The following is a 21,302-nucleotide window of genomic DNA, read 5'->3' as shown; positions in this document are numbered from 1 at the left end:
CACCTTTGCACCCCAAAACCGCAATTCTGCACTTTTTTACGCCTGCTATTCATAGGTGAAACTTTTTCGCCTATTACATTGTATTGACATTCCACGTATGCGAAAAGTTTTTGCAATTGAATATGGCGAAAAGTTTCCGTCTAGCGAAATGTCGTCATCCATGATACTTTTTTGCAGATTCTGACTTTTCGCCGCTAATTGAATATGGCCCAACGTATGCAAAAAAATGGAAAAATAAGGTGCCTCACAGTTAGGTGCACTAAGTTTAAATAATGAGACAATAAAAAATAACAGCAATTTAGCTTAAAAAAATCTGTGAAAAATATAAAAAAAACTATTATTTTTTAAGATAAACTAATAATAGTTATAGTTTGTCTAATCATTTAAACTCAGTGCACCTAACTGTGAGGTACGTTACTTTTCTCTCTTTTGTATACAAATATTGTCTAATCAAGCATCTTTTCCCAGCTGCATTTATTAATATAATGCCAATAACTAAGAGGTACTGTAGTTGACAAGTATGTAAAAAAATCGAATTGAATTAAGTATATTAATATTTTGGTATATCCTTGTTTCAACATAATAGTTTTTGTTTGGGATAAGAGTCTTGTGTCAACATTTGTTTTATTACAAATCTAGTAAATTACATCACAATATTGTTCCTAATTCAGTAAACCAAGCAAAAACCATTTAACCATTAAAAACCCTTTAACCCTTAAAATTTTTTAAGTGCTTTCCAGTTTTGGTCACTTTTTGTCTTTGTAATTCTTACTTATTATACAAACAACTTGAGTCACGTTATAACAGGCAAACAGCAGGGCTTGGTTTTAGATAAGCTTTAAATATTTGATTTTGTCAGATCACATTGTTAAATTAATCACAAAAAGAATGCAAAAGAAGTCAAAGTAAATGTTCCATGTTCAGGCTGTTTGTGTATCAGGCAAAGCATAATGTGAGGTCCCTCCTTCTGGCCTGTGATAGGTTGCTAAGAATAGTTGCCGTCACTGAAGGGCAAAGTATTTTGAAATAGAAACAAAGTTGTTCACACCAGGACTTTAAAAAGCCTTCACAGCCCCTATGAGACCATGCTGTGCAAGGTAAACTCACTCTCTGCTGCTGACAAGGGAAGAGCATCTTTCCCATAGAGATACAGTATGTGAGTCCTGGACACAAAACTCACATATACAGGAAAAAATGCTTCCAGAAAGCACCACAGAGGACCTCTTACAACAGCAACAGAGCGTCGGTGCTAGCAGCCACCCTCCAATCCCTAAACAAACAGGTAACAACACCCTGAGTGACAATGTGTAAACACTGATTGTTCTCATTTTGCTTGTTCCTAGTTCCTACTAGTTGTGTCTGGAATTATGTTTTGGAAGAGGTAAACACTAAGAAATATGCTCTATGGCAAGCATAGAATTTTTGCAGAAAGGATTCAAAATATGATTTTCACCAGAATATTTGTATTCCATGAATATGCATACTCCAAACTGTATAAAGATATATATATATATATATATATATATATATATATAGCACTATTTATATATTGATTATGTTTGTTCTGAAAATAAGGGATAGAGCAAGTGCTTGTACAGTGCTAGAAATACCAGGTCACCAATTTTCATTCATAGTCTAATCCAGTGGTTCCCACACTTTTTTGAATCACAGCGCCCTAGTGTATCAGCATTGTTTTCACGGCACCCCTAAGCCAAACGTTTGTTATTGAGAAATTCAGAAAAATATGTAGTAAAGTACAGTGCAGTAAATTGTGCTCCTGTCATCCTTAGGTTTGGTTAGGGCCCTCTACCCTCTGGTGCTTCTCCTTACTGTACCTTCATCTACTTCTTACTCTCTACCAGGGCACCTAACACTTGGTTGCTTTGCATTGTTGCTTATCTGGGTGTTATGGTCGATAATGTAGCAATGTATATTATCCATATCCTGTATTGTATTGTATTGTACTGTACTGTAAGTCACTGTAAATCAACCTATTTGTTTATGTACTTTGTAAGGCGCTGCGGAACACTTGTGGCGCCATATAAATAAACAATAATAATAATAATATAGTGGTGGACAGGTTTGTGCTTCGGTTTGTGCACATATTTACATTACAGTGACCATAAAAAGCAAAAGCTCCATGTGAGACAGGTGTCAAATTGCCACAATCAAGCAGGAAAGCCGGCATACACCCCCACGACATTCCCATGACACCCCCAAAATACAGAACAGTTCCTGCGTTGACATGGTCTCTCGCAAGTAAACACTCGATAGTGTGTTCCATCTGTGGAGAGATCAACAAATAACGCCATACTGATAGCGTGCAGGATGTAACGATACATCACATTGTGGTACATGCAGTGTGTACAGCCGGCGTGATGTATCATTACATCGCGTCCTTCCGTCGCTTGGTACACACATCGCATAGTGTGTACCCAGCTTTAGAGTCAGGCCCTTTGCCTGCAAATATTCCCAATTGGAAAATTCCATCAAATTGTGACACTTCCCTGATCTGCCCAAATCAAGGTCCATGTGGAACTATCACTACCACTTTTGGTTATGGCATGCTTCATTATCTGTAGGCCACAGTCCTTTTGGCCATTGAAAAATATTATCTGTCCTGTGAAGATCAGGACTGTTCTCCAACATGTTGAACAGTCTAAAAAAAAAATCAGATGTCTGAATATATTTTTCTTTATGGTTTTCAAGAATGCCACTATTTGCAAAGGAGAGGGAATCAATTGGTCTGAAAATATTGTCTTGAATGTCTTGAATTCAGGACATTGCAAATAAAGCCTGATTCAGATGAAAATCAACAAAGAAAAATTGTCCCCAGCATAAATATGAACAAAAATTTTAAAACTTCTTTGCAAAATATTTTGCCTCATTCAGTGGCGTAACTAGGGCAGGGCGAGCGGGGTGCGTGCCCTGGGTGCCGTTGAACCAGCGGTGCGGGGGGCGCCGCCGGCCACAGTACCGGCCTGCCCGCCCTAGTTAGCCAGTGTAGCGCCGACTGCAATGAGTGCGGTCAGCGCTACACATTTACACAGGACCGGCGCTAGGCTTCCAGCACTGGTCCTGTGCTTCACAGCTGAGCCCGTTCCCTCCCCCTGAGCGCTTGCCCAATAGCGCTAGGAGGCAGGCTCAGGCTGTGCATAACACATGCATCGCCGCCAGTGCTGGCAGCGATGCGTGTGTTAAACAGCAGCCAATGAGAGTCAGATAGACGCTCATTGACTGCTGCAGCACCCACTGCAAGAGCCGGGCTTCCGTCCGGCTCCTGCAGTGGGTAATGGGACAGATGTCATGACATCATGACGTCTGTCCCATAATGCTGAGCGCGCCAGCCCGGGAGGACTGGCGGGTGGCGGCGGGAGCGGCGTCGCGGACCGGAGCAGCAGCAGCATGGATTCAGGTAAGTATATTTTTATATATATATATTTTTTAACCTATCTGCACTACTGGGGGCACAACAGGGGAGGGGGAGCTACTACTGGGGGGACCTCTACTGGGGGTGGGGGCACAATGGGGGAGGGGTGGCTACTACTGGGGGCACCATTATTGGGAGGACCTCTACTGGGGGGGCTACTACTGGGGGCACTTAATTGGGAGGAGGAACCTCTACTGGGGACTACTACTTGCGGGGGGGACTACCACTGGGGGCATTATAAAAGGGGCCTACTACTAGAGGCACTGCACTCGGGGGACCACAACTGGGGGCAATAATAGGAAGGGCCACTACAGGGGGCACTGGATAGGGGGGATCACTGCTGGGTGCCTGCATAAGGGGACCACTACTGGGAAAACTGCATGGGGGGACTACTGCTGGGGGCACTATATAAAGGGCACTGCATGGGGGGGGACTACTACTGGGGGCACCATATAAAGGGCACTGGATAAGGGGATACCGCTACTGGGTGCACTGCATTGTGGGGACTGCTACTGGGGGCACTGCATAAGGGGGAACACTACATGGGGCACTGCTGGAGGTACTACTGGAGGTACTGAGTAAGGGGAACTAATTGGGGGCTGTATGAGGGAGACCACTACTGAGGATACTGTATAAGGGGCACTACTATGGGCCTGCATAAGAGGGACCACAACTGCATACTGGGGGTACTGTATAAGGGGTACTACTGTATAAGGGGTACTACTGGGGTTAAGGTGCATATGGACAGGAATGTTCAGTGTGAAAATAAAGGGGTGTGTCATGTTGACACGCCCCATTTTTAAGTGACCACGCCCATTGTTTTTGTCGCGCGCACACATCGTGTGGGGGGCCTCCCTTTTCAAATTTGCCCTGGGCTCCAAATACCCTAGTTACGCCACTGGCCTCATTTCTCATTTGCCTGATAAATTCTGCATATTGTTCCTGGCGGAATTTGATATAAAGTTTTTGCAGAATACATTGACAATTGTTGTCTTAGGTAAACTTTTTGCAAAATGCTAACTTACATTGTTACATATACATATAAGTCTGTATTGCGGTGGGTCGTACGTTTTAGCACTGCTTCTTAGCGCACATATCTATGAACTACGTCACATATCCACTTGTAGCTGAATGAGCATAACCATGTAGGAACGGGGCATTCAGACGAAGTCTAACTTCAGTGAGGGTCACGATTAAAAGAACCAAGAGTAACAATATCAATAGTAAGTGGTATAAAGAAATATAACACTAATACCACATCATTAAGTACTACAGTATTATATGTAGAAGAGAGAGAAAAAAAAGAAGTGAAGAAAAACAGACAAAGGTACAGAAGATAGGTGAAGGGCAGATAGTCAGGTAGGATACCATTGGAGATCATAAGTGTACAGTGGGCCTTATTCCGAGATTTACGCTAATGTAATTGCAACTGCGATCTCTTACAGATTGCATTTGCGAAAATATGCTAATTATATTAAGAGAGCTTTCATAATGCAAAATAGATTGCAATAGCCATTTTATGCACGCCTATGAAATGGAGTTTAATCAGTCCTGACACACCAGACTTTCTCTACCCACCCCCGATACCTCCCCTTAATGCTGACTACCTGTCACTCACTTTGCGAGTAAATCCTCTGTGCAAGCGTAATCGCAAACCAATTGCTGCACGTGCGCAGTATGGCTTTCACGCATGCAAAATGGCTAGAAATTGCTCAATCACAGCATTGCGTAATTTTTATATGTAGCCAAAGTTATATCAAAGTAAGAGAGACCGAAATCCCACAGCCCAAGGGCACAGAGTGAACAAAGATTTCTGTAGCCAAGGCTATTACTTTGGTCCAAAATAATAAGTGGGGAACCCACCAAGTGTAGACTAGAGAGTCTGTTTTCCTGGTAATGTACATCTCCAGCAGGGGTATTTGTGTATTGTGAATGAACACCGATACCACCTGTTAATATGTTATACTGGGTGGTTCATCACAAGAACATGGAAAACCTTCTCCCAAACCGCTCACTGCCTTTTGGATTCCACGTCCCAATCCCACACATCTGTATAATGAGGAGCAACAACAAATAATTCCTGCATGACTAGAATTGCGTGAGTCACAGCCATCTTGTGGGAACATGACTTCAAAAGGGGTCAGATCTCAAGCCACGCAGGCAACCCATCCAATGGGGACACAAAGTGGTAATTTAAAGAAAACACCAATAATACCTTTCTCATAAGAGGCATTCAGTTTGTAATTCTGAGAAGAACTTAAATCTATCGACATCTTCCGGATGGAAATAACAGCCTTGGAGGGACCAGATCTAAAGAAAGATTATGTAAGAAGATGGTAAAGGGGAGAATGTGGAAGATATGCTATTCCTAGCCCTCACACTCCCCCAGACATCCAGTGTAGGTCCAATAGTTAATGAGTTCTTTCAATAATTTTTAGGCACCAAGGGAGATAATTCAAAGCTAACAGAGATGATGCCTTCTCCAAGCCTATTCAATGTTTCTCCTCAGAACACCTCGACCAGTACAAAGTCCTGTTAAGGACTATGGCCTGATAATGTGTTAAAATCACAGGGAGCTGATGCTTCTGCCTGAAGAGCACAGTGTTATAATCTAGGCTTTCTTCCCACACAAAATTAGGAATGGTTGTATGAATGTCAGCCAGGAAGCTGGAGGAAATTCTCACAGGTATTGTCTGCAGCAGATATAGGATACGTTGGAGAATATTAACTTTAACAATATTCAATCTGTCGAAACACAAGATCCTTTGTAAAGACCACACCTCCAGCTCCCTGTGAATTTACTTAGTCAGTGGCATCATAAGGGGGGTGTGGACCACACCCGGTGTCACCCTCTAAGGGGGTGACATCAAAATACCAAAGTGACCAAGTGGCTGGTACTGAACTGTGATGTTATAATGCAGTGCCCGGCTCCCGATCACTGAGGAGGAGCTGGCAGTGTGGGGGAGAGTCTCTCGGGGGTAGGCCGGCATCCTAGAGGGATGAAATGGGGGTGTGCCGTGAGGACATACCCCATGGCCATCAATGCTATGCCTCTTTTTTGGACGTTCAGGGGATCTATTGGCTGCACTGGATACCACCAACCCCAGTGGATGCCACTGTGCTCAGTAGTGGCATATGATTAAGGGTATAGTGTTGATCATGGTTGCTCGATATCAAAACCCCAAAAAATTTTATGTGAGGGAAGTACCATCTGAATAGCAAATATTTCACAAAAGTTGTCACCACATGACCTGAAGCTGTAGCCTGTAATATTGAAGGCTGTGTATGTAGTGTCATTAATTTTAAAGTGGAACAATTGGCCAAATCAATTGAACTCTTGCATTAAATTGGGAAATATACTAATGGGATTAGGGGATTAGAAACCATGGCCAGTAAATCATCCTCAAAGAGGGCAAGGCCAGAGATCTTCTGTCCCATTTTAACCATAGAAAGAACCTTTTTGGTTTAATCTATAGTGTTAAAAGTTTACATGAGGTTGGTTTTGGAATGTATTGTAATAAGAGAGGGAGAAACCATCCGGCCCCAGACTTTTGCCTGAAGCGGATGAGTTAATGGAATCCCATAATTCTAGTTCTGTGAAGGGAGAGTCTAAATACTTTTGTTACTGCTTCAGGGAGAAAAGGGAAATTCATTTCAGCATCGATCGCAGCTGCGATTACGCATGCAATCGGCCGATTGTTGCATTCTGTGCACGCACAGGGCCAGATTAAGGTCAGTGGGGGCCCCTGGGCAACATACTTGTGGGGGCCCCTACAAGTAAAAAAAGTACACAAACATTATATATATAAACATATGAACATATACGTATATACATATATATATATATATATATAAAAACATATATACATATATATATATACTTGATATTCCAGTATTTTACATTTCAAAGCTAAGATAATAAAGTGGTATATCAGATTAAAAATTAAAAAACATCATATACAGTATATATATACAGTGGATAAAGTAAGTATTGAACACATCAACATTTTTCTCAATAAATATATTTATAATGGGGCTATTGTAATAAAATTTTCATCAAATGTCAGCAACAACCCATGCAATCCACACATGTAATCAAGAATCAAACCGTAGATGTCCATAAATTAAGTTATGTGTAATAATGTGAAATGACACAGGGAAAAAGTACTGAACACATGAAGAAAGGGAAGTGCAAAAAGGCATGGAAAGCCAAGACATCAGTTGAAATCTGTCAGTAATTAGATATATATATATATATATATATATATATATGTACAGACATTGGGCTACCTGCATTACTGTATCTCAATGGCCCGGGTAAACGCGGCTCTTCCTCGCAGACTCAGTGGCACACAATGCAGGCAGCCTTGGCTGTGGTTTGAGCAGTCACAGTCTAGCGAGATCTGACGTCATAGTCTCACAAGACTGTGACACAGTTACTCTAGAGAAGCTCCTCGGCAGGCTCGGCGGCAGCTGTAAGGGAACAGCCAGAAGGTAGACTGTGATTTGGGGGGCGTAATTGCGGGGTTTGACCAGGTGGGGGAGATAGAGTGGGGATGTGGCCCCACATGTCTGCTGTAAATATATAGTATACACCTAAAGTTGTTGTGCCAAATATCATAGCAATTTAACATCCCACATATAATTTGAGCAGCTCAGTGATTGACATTAGTAGGTAGAAGTGCTGGTATGTAAATTTAAAGTAGATGGGCAGCCTAGGCCCACTGAAGCTTCATGGATTTTGATAGTGTGAAATTAAGTTTAGATGCATTTTCTACACTTCTGCCACCAACTGAAACTCAAATGTTGGGTCACTTAAAAAGCTACCTACTTTTATAAGTCTGTCACACTCTTTAATGGACAAAGGGGCCGATTCAGACCCGGTCGCTAGATGCGTACGCTCTTTCTCAGAGTATGCAAATTCGACTAAGTGACGACAAGGCAGGCGAGCGCATGGCAAGGCATTAGCATGCCCACTATGTCTAAGAGAACGTCAGCAGAGTGAACACCCGCCAGTCTAAAGACGCCCCTTTTCCCTTTGCAGCACACGTCATCTCCAGGAAGTGTATGCAATATCAGTACCATCGAGAGCCATCGGAGCTGCACGCAGCAATTGAGGTAGACACTACCCTGCTGCAAGCACTGCGATCACTGCAGGCAGAAATACAACCAGTTCACTTGTACTATGACACTTCCATGTTAATTATGCATGCCTATTAAATGCTGTTAGAACACTCAGACACGCCTGCGTTCGCACATCCACTCTCCCATTTTCATGGACCAGTCCCTGTCAACACCCACAAACGGCACAATCTGTCAATCAAAGTAGCGCCCAGTATGTGTACTTCGAGCGTCCGCTTCCCGATCGCTAAGACTGGCTCGTGCACGCGCACTGCGATGTATATGCATGCGCAGATGGCGAAAATCAGCCTGCTACGAGCGAACGCAGCCTAGGGTCCGGGTCTGAATTGCCCCCAAAGTGTGCTGCTCTTACCCAGGACCATTATATGACATTATACTGCAAACCCCAACTGTGATGGGGATTCTGCCTGTTTGTGGCTAATACTGGGCAAGTTATTCTGCCTCCTGCAGAGCAAATAGGAAACTCTAACCACACTGGCAAGGAAAGTAAAGGCAAACATTGCATTTCATGTTGAATTTCAATAACATAACACACATCAGAGCCACCTGAGCTGAGATATACAATTTCCATTGTAGAATAAGCAGTACTAGTTCATTAAAAGAAGATAGAATTCCTGTAATGGTTCATCTTTAAGAACACACCGAATTATATAGTGACCTGCATACAGGACCTGTTCAGAGCCGTTCGCTAGATGTGATCGCTCGCCCCCAGCGTATGCAAATTCGGCTAAGTGACGGCATGGCAGACGCTCGCTCGGAAAGGCATAAGCAGGCCCACTTTGTCTTGGCGAGCGATCACTTTGTGTACACAGACGCCCATTAGCGTATGTAGAGACACCCACTAGCGCACTTTTGTCCAGGAATGATGATGTTCGTCCGTGCAAGATGACGTTTGCCTCTTTCTGAGTTCCATTTTTTTGGAGGGAAAAATCCGAACTCCACGTGCAAACTCGAACCTATCCGAGCCTGCACATCCCTAGTCTGAATGAGCTCCACAATGCATCTAGTGACCGCAATATCATTCAGAGTGAATTTTAGATTACTCCAAGATAAACCATCCTAGTCACTCATATGCAACACAAAATACATCCCAATGACCGATATATCATACTGAATGCTGGATTTCACCATAAACTGGGAGTTCTCAATTCCAAAACTCAAGTACCACCAACTGGTAATTTTTGTGCATGTCTTTAGTCATGCACAGGTGAGTTATTCTATTTTGCTGGGTCAGTAATTAATTACCCACCTGCTTCCACAGACAGAAATCCTCAAACATGACCTGGTGGGGGTACTTGACACTTGAGGCTGAGAAACACTGCCATAAAGCAATTAAGAAAAAAACAACAACCATACAATGAGAAAATAAAATGTACATAAACTGAACAAGGCCTATACAAGTCATGTCCTCAGACAGACCATTAGTGCAAGGTCTGTCACGCATAAAAATTCATTAATATGGCGATAAGCGCATTGTGTTGTGCCATGATAATCTGAAGTATATATCCAAGCGAGAACAAAAAAAGACAGCATCATTTCTACTGTCATCCTCATCTCCATAGTCACTGCACATCACCGCCATAGTCACTGCACCTCACCGCCATAGTCACTGCACCCCACCGCCATAGTCACTGCACATCACCTCCAAATTCACTGCACCTAACCTCCATAGTCACTGCACCTCATCACCATAGTCACTGCACCTCACCTCCATAGTCACTGCACACCACCGCCATAGTCACTGCACATCACCTCGGTAATCACTGCACCTCACCACCATAGTCACTGCACCTCACCTCCATAGTCACTGCACATCACCTCCATAGTCACTGCACATCACCTCAATAATCACTGCACCTCACTGCCATAGTCACTGCACCTCACCTACATAGTCACTGCACCTCACCTCCATAAACACTGCACCTCACTGCCATAGTCACTGCACCTCACCTACATAGTCACTGCACCTCACCTCCATAATCACTGCACCTCACTGCCATAGTCACTGCACCTCACTGCCATAGTCACTGCACTTCACCTCCATAGTCACTGCACCTCACACCATAGTCACTGTACCTGACCTCCATAATCACTGCACCTCACCGCCATAGTCACTGCACCTCACTTCCATAGTCACTGCACCGCAACTCCATAGTCACTGTACCTCACCGCCATAGTCACTGCACCTCACCTCTATAGTCATTGCACCTCATCGCCATAGTCACTACACCTCACCTCCATAGTCATTGCACCTCACCTCCATAGTCATTGCACCTCACCGCCATAATCATTGCACGTCACTGCCATAGTCACTGCACCTCACTGCCATAGTCACTTCTGCACCTCACCACCATAGTCACTGCACCTCACCTCCATAGTCATTGCACCTCACCTCCATAGTCATTGCACCTCACCACCATAGTCACTGCACCTCACCTCCATAGTCACTGCACCTCACCTCCATAGTCACTGCACATCACCGCCATAGTCACTGCACCTCACCGCCATAGTCACTGCACCTCACCACAATAGTCACTACACCTAACCTCCATAGTCACTGCACCTCACCTCCATAATCACTGCACCTCACTGCCATAGTCACTGCACATCACCTCCATAGTCACTGCACCTCACCTCCATAGTCACTGCACCTCACACCATAATCACTGTACCTGACCTCCATAATCACTGCACCTCACCACCATAGTCACTGCACCTCACTTCCATAGTCACTGCACCTCAACTCCATAGTCACTGCACCTCACGCCATAGTCACTGTACCTCACCGCCATAGTCACTGCACCTCACCTCTATAGTCATTGCACCTCACCGCCATAGTCACTGCACCTCACCTCCATAGTCATTGCACCTCACCGCCATAGTCATTGCACCTCACTGCCATAGTCACTGCACCTCACCGCCATAGTCACTACTGCACCTCACCACCATAGTCACTGCACCTCACCTCCATAGTCATTGCACCTCACCACCATAGTCACTGCACCTCACCTCCATAGTCACTGCTCCTCACCTCCGTAGTCACTGCACCTCACCTTTGCTTTCTTGTTCATTGCAGCTCACCTCTCCTTTAGTCTTTCTACCTCACCTCAAGGAGGGTATTCATGAAAGCTTGGAGAGAGATAAAATTGTGAAAACTAAAGTAACAGCCAGGCGGATTAGGAATTTAAAGTGACCTTGAAAAAATGTCCTAAAGTGGCCCTATGTAGGATTTGGAGGTTGGGTACTTCGTATGCATCCAAAGTAAAAGGGGCTGTGGACTTGAAAAAAGGGACATTTGCAAGTAACGCCCCACATTTGTGGCATTGGGTCATAACCAGCGCTCCAGGAACTGCTGGGCATGCCCCCAGTCCCACTCTCCAGTGAATAGACACTGCATGCATGTGCACGGCATCTATTCACAGTTTGTTCTGCTAAGCAGAGCAGTGAGTGAGAGAGGGGAGCTCTGTCTCACAAGACAAGGACTCTCAATGCTAAAGGCCCCCATACACGGGGCATTTTTGCACACGATATGGCCGTTTTCGACTGATTGTGATGACCAAACGTGTAAAAAATAGCATTTTCTAGACGATTACGATGCTGATGCACATCCCCGTAGTTGTGTATTGGCATCGTAGATCAAATGGTTTTGCAGAAAGATTTCAACTTTACAGTACGATGTGACACATCTTAATACATCGGATCGTATGGTCATTTGTACAATCGTACCTTTTCTAAATACAGAATGTCAAGGGAAAAATTTTCGTATCTGATACAAATCGCCCCATGTATGGGGTTCTTAAGAGATTCTCCGCAGACTGCTCTGCTTGCAATGACAGGCGCTAGTCGGCAGCTTGTCATACAAGTGCGTCATAACTTGCAGGGCCAATTCTAGATCAAATAGCGCCCAGAAAAAAAAAGTCCCATTGGTGTCCACCTTAAAAAATTTCAATCTATACAGTTTTTTTGTATGTACTAAATAAAAATACACCTTACCTATATGGTAGTTTCTGTGCAACGGGGAACCTCTGCTGATATTGATCCTTGCTAGGCAGACAGTGTCTTCAGTCAGTATTCAATATTCATGTAGAAGGTCACATATTACAGAAGATGCCTATACTTGTGTAGATATATACCTAATGTCATTATCATACAACAGAGGTTCAACCAAACTCATACTCACTGTGTCACCTCCTGCCCCTGGGTCTCTCAAGCCTCCAGCCTCATCCCTCTCTGCATCTCAGCAGCATCATCCCCCTGCTCAGGGCTGTAACTAGGGTGGTGTGACCTGTGCCATAAGTATGTGGTATCTAGTATATAATGCAATTTTAATTGCATGGATTATTATTATCCATGCAAACAACCCATATGTCTGCAAACACTAATTAAGAGAATATCTTTATTGAAGGAACGAGACCTAGTTTTTGAGACCACAGAAGCCCATAGTGACTAATTACTACGATTACCCCTGACCATCCATACTTATAGGTTGACCAGAAGCATAAAATATCTATACCTATTGGGAATAATACAATGTGATTGGAATATTAACTACTGTTGTTCTGAATATTCACATGTGTTTTATACTTATTTTAGAAGTAAAGATTATTTGCATTATATATCAGATTGTATGGCATACTTACAAATATACTTATTTTAGAAGTAAAGAATAATTGCATTATATATTAGATACCACATACTTATATGGTATATATCAATGACACTACTTCACCCTCTTTACCTATTAACTTACTAAGGACGCATATCCCGATATATGTTACAGTAATCTGGCAGAGCGCAGCACTAATTACCTCTTATCATTACAAATCTGTATAGGCAAGGTCACCTATCAGTGCGGCAGCTCGCATAAACATAAGTACCATTTACTCAGTGCGCAAGTCTATTATCCAAACTTTTTATAAAACATCGCCTCTAACTATTAAGTTAAAATTTACTGCCGAAAAAAGTTAAATTGCCAACATTCCATACACCACATGCAGTGGCAAGAAAAAGCTCAGAGTATGGCCTTTATTTGCAAGTTGTGGTCCTGCTACTGCTCTTTCATACACTAGAAAGCCTATTATGAAAACCAGGGCCAAACACAAACAGGCATTTTCTGTAACCTCACATGCAGCACCTTCTTACTAGAGTCTAGATGTGTCACCTCTGAAACGGGATGCAGTCAAGAAGCCAACGGTTGAAATGCTGACCGGCAGCTTCCCCACTGTGCAATCCCGACAGGGGACTAATGATAGGTGTCGAAATCCTGATGCCTATCATTATCCTTACGCCGGGAGCCCGACGCTCAGCATACCGAACGAAGGTAAGCCGGCATCGGGCGAGGATAGCTGTGGGGGGGAGGGTTAGGTTAGGGGCTCCCAGGGGGGACTTAGGGTTAGGCATCTCCTTGGGAGGGTAAGGGTTAGGCTAGGGAAAGGGGGGTTAGCATTAGGCACCCCTGGGGTGAGGTTAGAGTTAGGCACCCCCCCATGGGAGGGTTATGGTAAGGCTGCAGGGATGGGGGGATTAGGTTTAGGCACTTACGGGGGGGTTAGAGTTAGGCACTAGGTGAGGAGGTTAGGGTAGGCACCCCCAAAGGAGGGTTAGAGTTAGGGGGGGAGAGGGTTAGTTATACCTACCTTAATTAGCTGTTGGGATCTTCACTGCTGCCGGTCTTCCGACATCGGGATTTGAACCGCCGGACATAGGTCTGGCAGTCATTCATACCAATTTCTCTGAAACAGGCAAATCAGTGAACAAAAAGAAAATGAAGGCCAAGGAACAAATTGTGTGTTCAGAAACTTCACAAATTCCTAAGGGTGTCCATGAGTGCTATGCGTGAGTCTGACATTTTTGATTCTGACATTGTAATCCTAGAGACACCTCCTTCCACCATTTCTGAATCCTCTGCAAATGTGAGGAGTAGTAAAAGTAATGATGATGATGATGATGGTTTAGACATAGAAACTGAGGTTGCTACTTTGGAAGTTGAAAATGTGCAACAGGATGAGGGGAATAATTGTGTATTTTACACTAATGAGGATGTTGATGATAAATGTTTTGGACATTAACAAGTTGATTCAGGAGGATGATGTTGTGCCAAAGTATGTCAACCACCAGTGGCACCACTTAATGCCAGTGATAAGAAGAGCATTGTCATGCCTGGGCAAAAGACCACAAAAAAAAACACCTCTTACATGTGAAAATATTTTTACACAAATCCTGACACATTTGTCAAGGCATCTGTGCCATTTGTAGTGCCAAAGTAAGTAGAGGTAGGGATGTTAACCATTTAGACACCTCCTCCCTGTTACGTCATTTACAGGGAGTTCATTCAAGTTGTTTATCAAAATCTGTAAAATCATATATACCAACAAGTAGTCCAACATATCCTACAATAGCAAGGATATATGCCAGTACATGCAATCACCACTGCCAACACCTTCTTCATCAACATCCTCAGTAGCGATTGGAGGTAGTCCTCCTGCATCAAATTTACAAAGATAAACTGACTCCCCTAATGCACTCAATTATTCCAAAGAAAAATCATTGAGTTCTAGGGCTGCTGCTGCTGGGGGTGAATCTTCATCACAGAAGGGGACAAAGAATAGAGTAGTTTCAAACCATTAATGTCTGTGAAACATTAATTTGCAAGAGAAACCAAGTATGGCAGCCACCATTCAGTTGCACAGCAGATCGCTGAAGTCGTGATGTAAGCATTAGAACTGCATCCAATATCCACCATCAATGCATCTGGTTTTAACCAATTGGTCATTTGTCCATGCTACCGAATTCCATCTCGATTCTATTTTTCCAGATCAGCCATTCTTCACCTGTACCGGGATGTTAAACAAAAAGTGATTGTTTGCCTAGAAAATGTCATTGTGCTGACTATCCACTTTACTACAGATATATGGACAAGAGGTACTGGTCTAACTAATGATTACATGACTGTGACAGCCCACTGGGTGGGTGTGTCACCTTCAGCAGCAGCAGTATGTAACACACAATGCCAGCTCATTCACAAGGCTGTTGGAAAAACTCAGGGATGTGATAGCAAAATGGCTTACCTCACTAGTAAGACTCACCATAGGATTTGTCATTTCCAATAATGGAACTAACATTTTTCGAGCATGACGACTGGGTGAATTTTAGCATGTACCATGTTTTGCGCACAAAATTTGCTTGATGTTAGGAATTACTTAAAGGAGATGTTGGCTGTGGCTCATAAAATTTTTGGGCATTTACGGTATTCAGCAACCGCATGTAGAACATTGCAGCAGCTGCAATAAAAGTTTAATTTGCCATGCCACCTACTGTAGCAAAAGAGGAAGTAACCTTTCTATGCTTCAGCGACTGGAGGAACAGCAACATGCTATCAAGACATACACATCAAGCCATGAGATAGGGAGAGGGGGTACATGTTATCTTACTGCAGCACACTGGAGAATATTAGGTTTTATGCAAGCTACTGAAACCATTTGAAATTGTACCTCAAGTAAGTTCAGACACTGCAGTCTGAGTCAGGTCATACTCTTAATTAAACTACTGGAAAAGTGATTAAGAGATTAAACTGAACAAATCCATTCTTTATTTACTTTGCCAGAACCAAAGATTTGCAATATCTTGCAATTGGATCACTACATTTTGACAACCATGCTTGATCCTAAGTCCTATGCAATGTCTTTCTTCCGACTGACACAGATCTTAAGATCTAAAGAGGTCCTTGTGAGCAAGTTTTCAGCTCAACTGGCAAATGACTCCTCCTGCTTCAGTTTCTTATGCAAATGCTCCAGGAAAAAACTAAACTTTCCAAAGAGACCCAATGGTGAAGAGGATGAGTCAACTCAGCACACCAGAGAGAAACACCATTATGACATCTGGTTAGGCTTAAAAGAAAATTATTGACACCACTCCAGTGACTAAATTTGGTGCTATAAGCATCAATAGGAAGGTGCAGAATTATTTTAATGATAATGTACAAATTAGTAAATTACACAGTCCCTTTGTTTACTGGCAGAAAAAAAGTTAATTTGGAGCCCATTGCACAAACTAACTACTGTATGGTGTACTTAAGCTGCCCAATCTCCAGTATGTACTCGGAAAGAGTATTTAGCACAGCCGGGAACCTTGTGAGTGATCAGCATAGGAGGCTACTTCCAAAAAATCTGGAAAAACTGATTTTCATCAAATATACTACAAATTCTTTGAGCAATACCTTTGCTGCCAATTACAAACAGAGACTATAACAGAGGATTCTAGTTGGGTTGAGCTTATGTGTGATAATGATATCAAAAATAGTGATGAGGGTGATGATGGTGATATCTTAAACTTTGAGGATGATTAACACTGTTAGTCTTAGGCCCATTGGTAGCTTGTTTTAACCAAACTACCAAAATGTTTAATTTTGTGGGGGCCCAAACAAATCACGCCCTTCAGCCACAAAAAGGGTCAGCCCCTGGTGTTGAAATTAAAGAAGTATAGGATTCTACTGCGCCCACAGGCGGCTGCAGTGGGGGAGTACTAATGGAGGGTCATCCACCTCCTAGAGATATATGTCATAAAGAATGTGAGCACAACCCACTACTGAGCACAGCCTATTATTATATAGTGTTAAAATCTTCTATACTTAAAATGAAATAATATATGTACAATATATGACAAAATTAGTCCAAATGAGAAAAATGTCACTGGATTTGTCAAATCCAAGTCCTATCCCAGGTCAACAGGGATTTTCAATCCTATAAATACAAGGTCTTTATCTTTTTCCGGAGATGATAATTTCATGGGAACCCAAAGTTACCTTGAGATGTCCGTCTCAGCATGTCTCACTGTGAGTTGGAGTACGTCCATTATCCCAGTTTTCTGATATTTTCACATGGGCGACTATTCCGAAAGTAATCACTTGTACTGGCCTGAGGCTTGTGATTTGTTCTTTGGAGAAGTGTGTTCATAATATATTTTCTACTACACCTTTACTTTTAAGCTATTATTTCTTGATTAATGAAAACATTTTATAGGGTCATATAGTTTATTAAACTGTATCCTGTCTGCAACTGCAGTGCCACTATGTCCAAGTTACATTTTAGCTGCTTTTATAAATCTTTAAAGAAATCCAGATGCAAAAGTAAAATGAAACCAAAACACACATCTATCTATCTATCTATCTATCTATCTATCTATCTATCTATCTATCTATCTACATATGAAACAAGGAAATCTGTTCTGTCATAGGTGGGGTGCTCCCAGCCAGAAATCCCAGTCCTCAGGGCATCCAGAAATATAAATTAAAGAAAGAAGGGGAGCACATACCACAATACCAGCAGAAATACAGGGTTATTGCTTATATAGCAGCTTCATACATGGGTTGACATTTTGGTCCAGTATGGTCCTTTCTCAAGACCAACAGCAACAGAAGAGGTGGTGTGACCAGACTACCTCCTTACAAAACATAAAAAATGCAACATGTTCACAGCCACACACGCTGTGCAGGTGCTGCTCTCTCTCTCTCTCTTACACACACAAACACACACACACACTGTGCCTCTCATACACACTGTGCCTCTTACACACACACACTGTATCACACTGACACTAAACTTTTCTCTCTGTGCTGCCTGCAGTCTCCTCTCCAGTGACCAGTAGTCTCTGGTTTTTCCTTCACCTTATTCGATTCCCAACAGTAAGTGTATGTGGGGGGGAGGTGTCTGTGCTCCAATTGGCTGAGTGAATTGTTCTGCATAGTTGAATAGCAAGGTGCAGATTCATGCAGATGCTACCCATAGTGCCTCCTTTTTATAATAAGCTCATTTGTGGGGTATTTAAAAATACTGTGTAGCTCGAAAATATCATGTTATATGTTTCTTACAGCATTTTAAGTTTATTGAAATAGTGCTTCATAACAATAGTATAATTGTTTAATTTTACTGGATACAATTCCAAAATAGACATGCTTCTGTAAAATGTACTATAACTGACTAAATATTTTTCTATTTACCAAGATCACATAACATTTTTTCCATTTTGAAATTGTAACATCATTTTAAAGTGACAGTAGTACGGTATCTTCGAAAAAGCTTGAACACTTGAAAAAACATATCAAGTTACCTACCTAATTCTATGCAGAACATTTGTGGACATGAAAGACAAATCCAATGTTGGCAGTTTCATTGACAACGGGCTACCTGATTAATTTATCACTGATAGTATATATTGATTCTGAAGTTTCTTTATTTATTCATGTTACTTTATTGTGGCAGAAACATAGCAGATAATACAAGCTGCGAAAATTAATGTTACTACAAATTAAATGGCGATTTAGTGGTAATATACAACAATTAGAAGATGGCGCTCATGTAGAATTAGATTGCTAGATGCAGTAGTCCATATGAAGAATATTAAGGTTTACTGTTGACTGATGCTCAGCAGGAGGAATTTCAGGACAGTACATTAGTAAGGGGCCTATTTATCAATTATTTTTACTAAATAATTTTGAAAAAGGGTGTTTTCACACCTTTTTCACATTATTTTAGTATTACATACATTTATTAAAGGGCAATTAGAGTACTTTTCATGAAAAACTACTCTATGCGCATATTGTTAGTATGTAGATCACATTTCCTATACTTGTAATGGGAAATGTGATTTGCCTGAGATAAACTAAAAATAAATTGTAATACAATAAGCAGGAAAGCCCTGTGATAATAACGCCATCTTCAGATGGCGCTATCAGGGCTTTCCCCCTGGTCCCCTGACTCCTGCTCTGCTCTGACAGGCAGAACAGATCCGGGAGCCAGCCCCTGTGAACAGCTGTGTGGTCTAAATAGACCACAAGCTGATCACTGGAAAGAGAAATTGTTTCAAAAAAAACCAAAAAAACATTTACCTGATTCCAGGGACAGGAGATCGGTGCTCCGGTGATATCCTCTCGGGCTCCAGTCAGCTGGTCTCCGGGCTCCTGTACTTTGACCCAGGTTAGCAACTGACCGAGGTCATAGTGCAGGAGTCGGGAGACCAGCTGATTGGAGCCCCAGAGGGAAGACTTCACTGGAGCATGAAGGTAAGAGTAAGCGAGCGGGGAAGGGGGGCGGGGAGTTGGTGAGTCGGCGGCGCACGCGCAGACATCTTCTCACTGTAATTTTTGTGAAAAACACAGTGAGAAGACTGCGGAGGGGATTCACAAAGACAGAGCTTTATCTCAAACTCTGTCTCTGCAAGGGATTTTTGATAAATTCCTGTGATATTTCCTAAATGTGAATTTAGGCGAAAATATCACACTACAACTGCATTTGAAATGCGGATTGAATAAATACGGCCCATAGTGTGATAAACAACATACCTTACTAGTGTAACTACCAATAACAATGTAGTAATTGCATGTACTGGAGACATGCTTGTTATACACGTGTATCCTAACCGTAAAACAGTAATTAGGAACTATATTAGTCTTTGCTGCTGTCAACATTTGATGTTTCTATGTACAATGTCATGACTCAAGTTATTTAATTTGGGATTAAGCTCTGGAGCAGGTAGTAAAATATACTATGGTTATGGTATCTAGGTGTTAATCAAAACAAATGTGTTGTGTTGCAACAAGTAAAATCAGATTAATGTGACAAGGTTTATTATGAGCATATATGGGGTATACATAAGCAGTAAGCACATGGCCTCCCAGGCTCGTAATCCAGTTGTGTGGTTCTCACATTCAGTTTTAGAACAACCTATTTGGCCAGATACTACCTACTGCTGTCCAGTTCCCTTATGATGTTATATGTTGGGAAGCAGCAGAGTACTATCAATACTCGATTAAAACCTCTATGCAATCCTGTCTATACCTTCTAAAATTTTTGCTATTTAGCGTAATGAGTAGCACAGTAAATAAATGCATTCAGACTTTGAATGTGGTTTCAAAGCGCAAAAAGTTATTATTCAGTATAAAAACAGATGGTTACATGCTGTGATCTAAAGACAATTAGCGCAAATAAATCATACAGACCCAAGGTACAGTTGTTATATACGCACGCGCTCTGGGCCCAGATACCGGCATCAGCATTATAAACCTCCGTCAACAGCGCAGCATGAAGACTCAAGACTGGGGTCAGAGAGCGCACATATATACTTTTGCAGGGATAGGCAATACAATAGACAAGTTTGACATGATTCCATTGGTTCTTCTTAAAGGTGCTTTTGTTACAGGATAGTTCATAGGTCAATTCAAATAGACACAAACAGCCTCCAACCGCCTTTTGTGTCCTTTTTCCCGCTGCATGCTAATCTAAGCTGCTAACATTACAGAGTACATTTTAATGTTTTAACTCTCTATAGTCCATAGTTTGCAGATGCATGTTCCGATCTTCTCACCAATGATACCGGAAATCTGTTAAGACACAGTGGATCAGTACAACACCAAACACGGTCTGCTTACCATATACTAAACCTTAGATATCAAATAATCTTTATTTCACAACATTAATAATTACTGAATAAACCTTGAATATTACACTTTAATTCTAGGGAACCTTTTATGTAAGTGTGCCGTGTGTAAGTATTGGGGAATTGAGAAAAGATGCTAGTTAGGGCTGTGCGACTATGTGTTTTGTGGAGTACACTATGGTACGTGTTTTGTAGGGATAATCATTTTATATGTTTTAGTGACTTTCTGTATTTATATGGTGAGGACTTTTAACTTCTTTCTATTGCATGGGAATCACAAGACGCTAAATAATAGCATCAC

The 21,302-nt window shown here is 42.1% G+C and overlaps 1 protein-coding gene across 1 annotated transcript in view; it reads left to right on the top strand.

The window, feature by feature from the left end:
• Positions 1-1,085: 1,085 nt before the first annotated feature.
• Positions 1,086-21,302, top strand: part of SLC2A12 (solute carrier family 2 member 12) — a 132,019-nt gene continuing 111,802 nt past the window's right edge. Inside the window, exon 1 of the mRNA XM_088451596.1 lies at positions 1,086-1,282. Within this exon, the coding sequence (XP_088307722.1) occupies positions 1,195-1,282 (88 nt within the window). The 5' untranslated portion in view covers positions 1,086-1,194. The remainder of the gene's footprint in view (positions 1,283-21,302) is intronic.

The sequence above is a fragment of the Taudactylus pleione genome, unplaced genomic scaffold, assembly GCF_031769625.1.
Source record: "Taudactylus pleione unplaced genomic scaffold, aTauple2 ptg000006l, whole genome shotgun sequence".
NCBI lineage: Eukaryota > Metazoa > Chordata > Amphibia > Anura > Myobatrachidae > Taudactylus > Taudactylus pleione.
This window is presented reverse-complemented; position numbering and strand designations above follow the sequence as displayed.